The sequence below is a fragment of the Gossypium arboreum genome, chromosome 1, assembly GCF_025698485.1.
Source record: "Gossypium arboreum isolate Shixiya-1 chromosome 1, ASM2569848v2, whole genome shotgun sequence".
Classification (NCBI taxonomy): Eukaryota; Viridiplantae; Streptophyta; class Magnoliopsida; order Malvales; family Malvaceae; genus Gossypium; species Gossypium arboreum.
This window is the reverse complement of record NC_069070.1, coordinates 10,594,679-10,605,567: the sequence shown is the minus strand read 5'-3', so window position 1 is coordinate 10,605,567 and position 10,889 is coordinate 10,594,679. Positions and strand designations below refer to the sequence as shown.

At 35.3% G+C, this 10,889-nt stretch overlaps 1 protein-coding gene across 2 annotated transcripts; it reads right to left on the bottom strand.

Moving 5' to 3' along the window:
* Positions 1-378: 378 nt before the first annotated feature.
* On the bottom strand, positions 379-5,846 carry LOC108480696 (GDP-mannose transporter GONST2). 2 transcript variants are annotated; one of them, XM_053027316.1, is made up of 10 exons: positions 5,738-5,846; positions 3,824-4,026; positions 3,116-3,326; positions 2,731-2,870; positions 2,497-2,626; positions 2,030-2,128; positions 1,728-1,882; positions 1,509-1,625; positions 973-1,070; positions 379-884 (listed from the first exon to the last, which is right to left on the bottom strand). In XM_053027316.1, the coding sequence occupies exons 2-10, from the start codon at positions 4,015-4,017 to the stop codon at positions 841-843; spliced, it is 1,188 nt and encodes a 395-aa protein (XP_052883276.1). In that variant the 5' UTR covers positions 4,018-4,026; positions 5,738-5,846; the 3' UTR covers positions 379-840. The 2 variants fall into 2 exon arrangements, with proteins under 2 accessions (XP_052883276.1, XP_017639262.1); XM_017783773.2 differs by lacking the exon at positions 5,738-5,846 and adding an exon at positions 4,462-5,047.
* Between the last annotated feature and the right edge of the window lie 5,043 nt (positions 5,847-10,889).

The following is a 10,889-nucleotide window of genomic DNA, read 5'->3' as shown; positions in this document are numbered from 1 at the left end:
TATTTGAGTTTAAAAGCCAAATTTTTCTTCAAGTCTGGGTCATTACATATTTGAATTGATAATTTAAATTTTAAGTTGTCTTGAGCTCAAATCATTTTGAGTTTAAACCAGATTAAGTTAAGAGTTAATTCATGTTCAAGTTGTATAATTAAATCCAACTGGTTCAAGTTGCTCAGACCATATTTTTTAGTTCAAATTGATCGATATAGGTTTTCGAGTTTTAGTCCAAATTTACAGGTTTAAAACAATCCCGTGTCTATCCTCTTAGTACTGCCCCACGCCCTTCTCTCTTTCATTCCCTTCAAAAGTACCGAAGGGGGGAAAAAGTAATCCAGCCATCTGCACACACATATGTACAAATGCAAAATGAAACTAAAATATTCGGAATTAAAAGCTTTAAAATTAAACAATTTTACAAACGTAGAGAATCAAGTTAACAACTTGACAGCTCTTCTCTTTAGCTTGCGTTTGTATGTCTATCAATACCCAAAACGAGGGAAATAAGTTTTATGAGAAAAATAATAAAGTTACAGCTACATATCAAGGGAATTACACACAATCCCTAGATTAGTTTGTTTCCTCAAAAAGAAAAGAAAAATGCAAAACATGCAATTATTCTGTTGACTAATGACCTTTCCGAGTTGTGTATAGGAAGTTGTATTTTTAAGGCAGTGGTGTTATGTATGCTTAATCCTTGATATTGCAATCAAATTTTGTTTCCTAGAACTTTGAAAAGTTTTATGTAATCTTCTGTGTTTCATTTCCCCAGATATTGATGATCCTTACATAAGGAGAAGCTATGTTTACTATATCTTGTCTGCGCATTGTCCTGTTCTTGGATCATGACATTTTGGCTCTGGCAAAGAATATTCCAGCAAATAAACCTGGAAGAAGCATGCATTGATCGAACATAAGATGAAAATCTGAGTGTAGGCATTTTGTTCATGGTAAATGCGGGGTCAAGTCATTTACCAAAAAGTATGCTGAACATGTTTGGTACACTGAGTGGAACTTTGAACAGCATGAGTCCGGCTATAGAGATGGGAACCTTGTTCAAGGAACCTACAAGACTGAAACAAGGATATGATGTCAGTGTTATTGTCATGTAGTCATCACATTCAGGCACGAACGAAGGATATACTGCACAATACATGATTAAAAAGATTAGAGCAGCATGCAAATGGAGGGAATTGGAGGCTAATATACTATGACATCTATAGACACTAGTAATATGAAAACTATAATGTACTCCATATCAAGCATTACTCGAAAAGAAATCTCTGCTAGAAGAATGGATTAACACAGATAGCACTTATTTGCTTTGTTAACAAAGTACACAAATGTTCCCTGAAAGTATATTGATATCTAATTATATATATGAGCATAAAGATTATCAGAGGTTCATAAATTTCCAAGAGCCACTCTTTCTAACAATACGTAAGAGGCATAGGCCTTTTGAGGAGTAGCTGTGTAACACTATCGAGTTTAATCGTACACAAACCAAATACCTGTAAGTGGTTGGTCCAGTTTGATGCAAAAACCACATGGATGTGAAGCTAATGGCAAGTCCAAGCAACCCACTAGCTGTTGCAACAACCCAAAACACTGGCAATTCAATCACATCGCTGGAAAATCAAAACAGCAATTGTCAGAACGCGAAAGATGATATTTCCATGATGGAGAACTTATATAACTGTGACAAACTGTAATTTAAGGTGTTTACGCACGCATTTATTACATATTCCCATTCGTTCAAAACGAAAATCAAGAAGATTGCGAAGGGCAGAGACAACAAATTATTCAGTAAAACCATGGACACATTATTAAGTGATCCTAATTTGGTTGCCTGCTTAGCTTTATCCATGACAAGCCGCAAAGTAAGCTGTCACAAATTGCAAATGCAGCTCATTAGGTAATCATAAAAGAACAAATAGATCTGCACAAAAACCATACTTCCCATAGTCTAAGCTAGAGATGACAAATCTCAAAATCATAAGTTGACTAAATAAAGAAAATATTCAAGGCATACCGAATAGGCAGCTGTTAAGATGCAATTCAAAATCTGCCATGTATACCCTTTGGCGTCAAATGAGAGATCTGTAATACCACCACTGACGGCAGAGATAATCTGCAGCAAAATGACAGTCTTTGTAATCAATTTTAAAAGTTCTGAAGAAAGGAAAATTTGCATTCATCACTGTGAGAGAGTGGCTTTTTTCAGGGGGAGTTCATATTTGTTGAAGAGTTTTGACTTTGATTTGTGTTCCCCAAATAAAATCAACAGTAAGAACTGCTGAAAAAGAAAATCTTTTTAACTTCTAATTGGATATTTTCCCATTATTAACTTTTAAGATTCTGAGAACAAATCAGTACTCAAGGTGGTTCCTGCTCCATGAACAGGAGAAGCAAACAATTTCTGGCGACAGTAGCATACAGTTCATACAGAAGTAGAGAATTAGTTTTCCTGAATCAGATAACCACAAGTAGTAAATTTACCATCATAAACATTGCTGTCCACACTTTCTGATTTTGATGCTTTCGGAAAACATAATATTCTCCAATTGCTGTTAAAATATTTGTCATGTTCTTTAGGATGGTCACCATTGCTATATTTATGTATTTCAAACTGAAACGAAAAACACAGAAAATTGAGAGTTGGAGTCCACTTAGCTTCACTTTTTGAGTAAATAACATATGAGGAATACGCTGGAGGTGCAGTCTGTAACATACCTATACATTCCCGACACAAGCATGCCAACAAAGATTATATTTACAGGGAGCCAAACCCTGATCAGCTTCCAATTCAGCTTTTCGACTGAAACTGCTCTACACAGACCCAATATGGCAACAACTACACAACTTATCAGATTCTGCAGTGCAATACAGGAAAAAGAATGAACTTCCACGCTCACAAATTTTTAACAGTTCGCATAAAATGAGGCATTGAAAGGTGATCACAGATAGGACTAATGCTCAAAGATGCTAAGAATTCTGCATGCTTTTCAGTTTCATTTTAAAGACATAATACAGCTGAGAGAAACTTGCTTATGATACTCATGACAAGACATTTTGCTTACTTCAAATGCTATGAAGCTATTGAGGTGTAGTGACATACCTGATAAAGCATCAATGATATTCCTGCATTAAAATTATAACTTGAGAGAACAACTTTATTCAGCAATATCATGCAGCACGAAGAAATGCAGTAGGCTGTTCCCGATATAAGAGGTCCAGATCTTCTTCCAAATACATATGCATGTTTTTCATTCCGATCAAATGGAAGATTGAAACTATCAGCAATTGCTGCTTTATTCCCTTTAAATAACCTGATGAAAGAGTGATATATACATCAAATTGACCCAACAAACTCACTTTTAAAGTGGAAAATTTGATCATATAGTTCTGTATGATCATATTACTTTATACAACATGAATGCAAACAAATTAGTTAGTAGTTTAGTACTGTATATACATTAGGAGAAATTAAGAAACTCAAAATTTCAAATATTGAAAAAGCAACAACTTGATCTCCGATCAAAATTCTTTGTCAAGCAGAGGCAATCGAGGTTTAAAATATTCAAAGACAATAGAACAAGGAGTATATCAACTGTGATAATTGGCTCATCTCATTGTTGTGCAATTCATAACCAGCCAATTTCTTGTCTTTCAAGCTTGGACATGTAGTGTATATAAATTAGATTCGTATTGAAATCAAATTAATAAAACAAACATACACTACAACGAAGCACACATAAAAAGATAGAACTCATAGAGATGAATGAAAAATAAACCGTTAGAAGTCGAAACTTGTTGGTAAATCTACCTATCAGTCAGTGTTCCATTCTCAACATCTGGGGTGATACTGCCAAGTGACCTCTGCCCTTGCTTATGGATGCCATTTAGGATCTCATATACTCTATTAACCTTTTCATCTGAAGTCACTTTCTCATTCCAAGAGCTTAATTCTGATTCTTCAGAATCACGGCAAACAACCTCATCTAACTTGATATTCGACATGTCACTGACCTGCATATGAGAAAAAAGAAACATGAGATTTGGAACTATCAGCTCCAAATTGCCATTGCCAAAACTTCAAATGAGAACTTGCCAAGGAAGTGAAAGAATTCTAATTTCTAAAGCATGAAAACAAGCTAGTAGACAACTTCAATGAAGCAATAATGCCACAAGTAGAAGCTTTCGAAGCAAATTATATTGTTATCTCTATCCATATTCAGATTCATAAGTTGTGAATTTGAGAAACAAGAAGTTGCCCTGCTTTTGACACTCTAATTTTGACCATCCCAAAAAAAGAAAAAAATTGCCACTAAGGGAAATTTAAAGCAATAGGTCAATTCAATTGAAAACCCTTGGCAACAATGCCAAGATTTTATCAAACATTTGGCAAACATAAAAACAAAATTCAAAAAATTTAAACATAACCCAAGAATTTGAAGAAGTTACCAATTTGATTGGTTCCCTTCAAGCTTCAAATTCAGTAACCTCCCACCCTGAAAGGTTATAGAGGGGGAAAAATGAAAGGATGAGAGTCCAATCAAAGGCGTTGGAAATGAAAGAGGAAACTGAACCGACAGAGGCAAAGGAACATGCAAAAGACGTGAAAACTGAATGTGAAAAACTCTTTTGAAATGGCACGCAAAGGGGAAGAAAAATGAGAGATCCAAAAGTATGGAGAAAGACAAGTTTGAAGTATAAAACTTTAAATGCGTAGTGGAATGAGCGTGAAAAAAGCGAAATGGAGAGCGAGATTCCAGGCAAGTAAGGGAATTTGAATAATGGATCTTGGAGCAACTCCCGAGGTTGCCACAAAGTCAAATGTTGTCTGAATTTCGCCATTGTAAACTGAACAAGCAACTCAGTCCTCTTTTTCCGATTATGGATTTATTTGTATTTTAATTCAAGGGTTGAAGGTGTTGGGTGACAGACACATGGATTCCCCTCTTTTGATGAGTTTCCAGCGGAATATATGCCTTTCTTTTTGGCACGAAAATGGAGGAATTTAAAGCCCATCAACAAACTAATTTGAGCTTTAATGCTTCATCTTTTTGCCCCGAAGAAAGAAAGCCCTAAACTTGGAGTAGCGATGTTATAGCATTGGACGCCCAAAATGATGAGATTCATTCATAAAAAAACAAGTTACCAAGCAATACAAAGCCCATGAGTTGAGCCCAACTAAACAAATAGGTTCTCAAAGAACCTTAGTAGAATGCTTCCGTCATGCATGGGGAAGAGAGGGAAAATGCTCCGAGAAACAAACAAAGGTTACTGTAATTGGGCATGCCTCTAGTGGCAGCAATGCCACTGTGACACCCCAAAAAAGACATTGACAACCACCACAGGATCGACAAGGACACCAAATGGAGGAGGAGCCAAAGCCAAGCACTGGCAACACAACCACCACAAGCAGATCATGTGCGATGGCACCGTGACAGCTGAGGGTCATAATCGATGAGACTATAAAAAAGTGCCAACGAAAAAGGGCTTCACTGCATTAAAGGAAAAAAAGAAGAAGAAGCAAAGTCTGTCAAAGGCAAGGCCTTACTAAAGACAAGAGGGATAAACAACCAAACATGGGAGAACCTATGGAGCAAATAGACAACCACCTCTCACCAACGATCACAAACGGTTAGAAAGGAGGTTAGATCTTGAAATCATTATGCTGAATGACATAAATAAAAAAATAGAAAAAATTGAAATAAAGATGTGAGTGGTGCCAAACCGGAGGTTGAGTGGTTGCTCATAGGAAGCTAAAAAACCAAAGAAAACTTAAAGAGTAAAGGACCTTATAAAGAGAAGTGACAAGAAAAATTTAGAGATAAGTGTAATGTTATACAAGATTTTTATTTTTGTGTAGTTTTTTTTTTACAAGAAATATTGATTTGATTTAGTTTTTTTAACAAAAAAACAATCGGTTTCCATTAATTAAAAGCAAGGAAAGATGGTGTGTCGGTTTAATGCACCAACCCACTAAACCATAAGACAAATAAAGAACCCTCGGGCTCGTCAATACATTGTCCAAGATTTGAAAAGGCAACCAACAGATAAGGAGAGATTACCATCTGAAAAAAAAAAAACAAACTCAAAACTCTTTCCTTGCTTTCCTCCTAACCCGATGAAAACCAGTCGAAAAACTCTCTCCAATCCAAGCTTCAAAATTCTGGTCTGCGAACAAACCATTGATATCAAAAGAGAGAGAAAAGCTTTAGAAACCAGTTGGAGGTAAAAGATTAGAAAATCTCCAAATTCCAAAGCAGTCAGATGCAGATTAATTCTGATGAAACCATCTTTGCAAGTCCCTTTTGGCCGCCCGTTCCACCATAAATGACGCTTTCTCTATCCAGTACCGCTGGACCGAGAATGGACAACCTTCTCCAGCCAGTGCGTGAGCAATGATGTTGGCTTGTCTTCCAGCAAAACAAAAGGTGACTTTTGCAATTATCCCCAATTTTGCCTTAATATCTTGAACAATCGGGCTAATGATAGACTTGTCTAGTGTAGGAGAATTCAATTTCTTAGTGGCAGTAAGTGAATTGCCCTCCATCTGTACTGATCAAAATCCTAACTCAGCCACAAAGATGATGGCCTACTCATACGCCCGGGCTTCGGCAATGAAGGCATCAGCAACACCATGGTGGGGTAAGTACATGCAACCATAATAAGGCCTGAAGAATTTCTAGCCAGTACTCTTGAGATAGAAGTTTTTGTATTAGGGCTAAAAGATGCATCAAAATTAAGTTTAATACTGTCAGAACCTGGTGGCACACATTTCTCCTGTTTAGGTGAAAAAACTGATGGATTTAGTTTACCCAGAGCCTGTAGCTCTAATAGGTGTGCCTTAATAAACACTGTTAAACCCTGCACTGATTATCTAACACCCTCATGAACAAACTTATTTCATGCATACCAAACCAAATTGCCCAGTAAGATATCACCAATAACTTCTCTAATCTTGTGTTAGGTTGCATGAAAACCTTTGCTAACCATGTTTTATAATCTGAATTATGTGAGATAAGGATAGTCGTAACATTCAATGAGTCCAGAACTTTCTTGGAAACAGACCAGTGTCGTAACAAATGGTCAATAGATTTTTTAGCTGAATTGCACAAGGGACAGACATTTTTAACTTGTAGTTTTCTGCGTTGTAAATTATCAAAAGTTGGTAGATAATTTTTTGAGAATCTCTATACTCTAATCTTGATTTTTGTTCGGAGTTGTAGTGTCCACAAATTAATGTAGAATGTTGTAACTAAATTAGGCATGGCTGTAGAATATAGACCCTTGTTTTGTAACTCCTTGTCTAGAAGCCTATAACCACTCTTTGAAGAATATTCACCAAAACCTTCATGTCTCCACACCAATTCGTTTATTGGCTTTGATTGGACAAGTGGAATACATAGGATTCTCTCTACATGGTCTTCATAAAAAAAGAGTCTCACTCTTTCTTCTACCCAGGTATTGGAATTATGATTAATTAATTTTGATACTTTTGTGTACCTGAAATCTATGTTCTGACCTTGTATTCTTCCATTTCTAGGTCCAGGGATTCAAGAATCATTCCAGATATTTATATTCTCACCTATGCCAATTTTCCAACCGACTCCCTTTTCGATTAAACCTCGAGCATTCCAAATACTTCTCCAGGTAAATGATGGGTAAGCATTTAACTGAGCATTCATAAATTCTGAATCCAAGTAATACCTGGCCTTCATTACTTGTGCCAACAAACTCAATGGATTAGATAAAATACGCTATCATTGTTTGGCTAGCAAAGCACCATTAAACTTAGTCAAATCGCGGAAACTTAATCCTCTACAAACTTTTGGTAAATAGAGTGAATGCCATGTACTACAATGAATACCATTAGATGATTTGTTGTTTCTCCACCAAAATTTGTTGAGAATGTTTTCTAGTTTACTACACATAATTTTAGGCAGAAGAAAACATTGCATTGTATATAGAGGTATAGCTTGTAGTATCGCCTTAATAAACATCTCTTTGCTACCCATAGATAAATATCTTATACTACAACATTCAACTTTCTTACGTCTGCCAACCATTGTAGGTAAACCTAGGTATTTCTCATGATTATTCGACACTCATACTCCCGAAACGCCACCTATGAGGTCCCAAATCGAAATTTCCATATTCGAACTGACATAAATTAGGGATTTATCATAATTAACCTTTTGGCCTGAAGCATTTTCGTACTCTGAAATAATTTGTCATATATTCTTTGCACCAGTAATTGAAACATCTCTGAACAGTATGGAATCATTCGAAAAAAACAGATGGTTGATTGCCAACCTTCCTTTTCCAATTCGAGCCCCTTTTGTCAAACCAGATCTACTAGCCTCATTTAGGGTTATAAATGAATCGAGCTTGAATGAAAAAACCTTTGTTCATGTTCGTTTGTTTATTTTTAAGCTTGTTTGTTTTCAGTTTGTGTTTATTAAGAATTTCAAATTTTTGTTCATATTCGTTTATTTAAAATTATGTATGTTCATGTTCGTTTGTTTATTGTTCACAAACATGTTCATTTAACTTAATTGAACATGTTCACGAGCAAAGTTAATAAATAATAAACAAACAAATAAACAACCAATAAATACACACATATATTGTTTAGATATAAAATAGTCAAATATAAATATTAATAATTATATTATAAATGAAAAATACAAACCAAGATAATTTTATTAATATATACTAATGGAATTTTTATAAAAAATTTCATTAATAAATAAACGAGCTTACTCGTGAACATAAATGAACTGAACACACATCTATTTGTGTTCATTCGTTTATTAAACGAACATAAATTTTTTGTTCATACTCGTTTATTTAGTTTAATAAACGAATATTATACGAATGGTTCACGAACAGTTCATTGAATGTTCTGTTTATTTACACCCTTAGCCTCATTAAGAATGGTAGAAAAGCCCTTAGCACATAATAGAAATAAATAGGGATTAGGTGGGTCTCTTTGTCGTAGCCCTTTGAAAGGGAGGAACTTGTCGTTGACTTCTTCGTTAATGCCCACCGTATAAGAGACTGAAGTTACACATCTCATCATCAATGAAATTCAATGATCATGAAACCCAACCTTGCTATCATTCCAGATAAAAAATTCCACTTTACCCTAACATACGCTTTGCTCATATCGAGCTTAAGTGCAAAAGTGTCTGATGCTCCTGAACGCTTCATCTTAAAAGAATACAGAACCTCATAAGAAATAAGCACATTATCAGATATCTATCTACCAAGGATGAAAGCCTCTTAGGCATCATCAATGCAACTCTCCAAAAGACCCCACATTTTGTAAGCAATAATTTTAGCAAAGATTTTGTACAACACATTCCACAAACTGATTGGCCAAAATTAAGTCATGTTTTTTAGTTTACTGATTTTCGGAATTAAAACAATACGAGTCTTATTAATATCTTCTAAATCGATCTCACCATTTAACATAACCAAGCAATACTTGAAATATGACAATTTTTTTTATAAAACATAGTAGTAATCTTATTCCCTAAAATATGACAATTTTTTTATAAAACATAGTAGGGAAACCATCAATACCTGAAGCCTTGAGAGGTGTAGCAGCCCATACTTCCTTCGTTTGAAAGGGTGTCAAAAAATCCTTATTCATTTCCAGGGAAACCCATCGTTGGATATTAGCATAAATACACGATGCATCCCCCAAAGTTGAAGCTGTAAACAAATCTGTAAAATAACTCGAGGCAACCTTAATAAGTTCTTCTTTATTTGACACCCAACGACCATGTTTATTCTCAATACCCAAAATTTTATTTTTCTTTTTATGAGTTGATGCAAAATTGAAAGAAAATAGTGTTTTTATCTCCTTTTAGAAGCCACTTGATTTGCATCCTCTGCTCACAAAACAATTCCTCCTTATCAACTTTTAAATTTAAGCCAATTTGGACTTCTAATAGTTCAGCAAGAATGTCTTCATCAGGTTCACACTTATATAGTTCCTTTATTCGAGCGTCTAATTTATCCTTTCGAACATCCCCGTCTCTTTTAATTGTCTTGCACAATTTTCGCAGATTTTCACCTAGCTTGTCTAATTTTAAAGGTAATGCTTCCGAAGATTATAACCAAAATTGTCTAATTACCTCTTCACAAGACCCTTCCAAACACCAATTGGCATCGAATCTGACCCATCTTATTCATGGTACACTTTTGACCTAACTTGTCCATTAACATTGGGCAATGATCAGAAAAAGAGAGTCCAATGCAGGACTCGATAATCAGGAAAGGTATTCCACTAAGTCGTATTAGCCAGTCCTCTATCTAATCTTTCCCGAATGTTATTTTCTGACAACCGACCACTTTCCCAAGTGAGCCAACAACTCGAGAACCCCAAGTCACTCAGACCAAAATCTTATAATATTGATCTGAAAGCCTTCATATTTTGTTTCGATCGAAGATGATTACATATGTTTTGAAAAGAATGAGTTATCTTATTGAAGTCGCCTATTACCAACCATGGTAATGAAAGATCTTGACCTAAATGTCTGAGTAAATTCCAAGGATCACTACGCAACTGATCTTCAAGATGTCCGTAAAATCCAATGAATTGTCACACTAACTCACCATCATCTTTATGAATTACCGCATCAATGTGGTATTGCGAATAACTTCTTAAGCTCACCACACAATCATGCGTCTATCTTAGAAACAATCCACCTCTAGAACCAATAGCACCAACGTTAATTCCATTAACAAAACCACATTTACGTCAACCTCTTTCCATCCTTCTCACACTGATTTTTGTTTCCATAAGAAACAAAATTTAGGAACGAATCTCTCTCAGTTTATTCTTGAGATGATTCACAGCCCGTGATTTC

Bases quoted from the DNA above. Each gene is read 5' to 3' on its own strand.
- LOC108480696 (XM_053027316.1), bottom strand. From the start codon at position 4,017: ATGTCGAATATCAAGTTAGATGAGGTTGTTTGCCGTGATTCTGAAGAA. The intron at 3,327-3,823 runs GTAGATTTACCA...CTCTTTCATCAG, and splicing joins AATGGAACACTGACTGATAG to GTTATTTAAAGGGAATAAAG. The intron at 2,871-3,115 runs GTATGTCACTAC...ATTGCACTGCAG, and splicing joins TATCATTGATGCTTTATCAG to AATCTGATAAGTTGTGTAGT.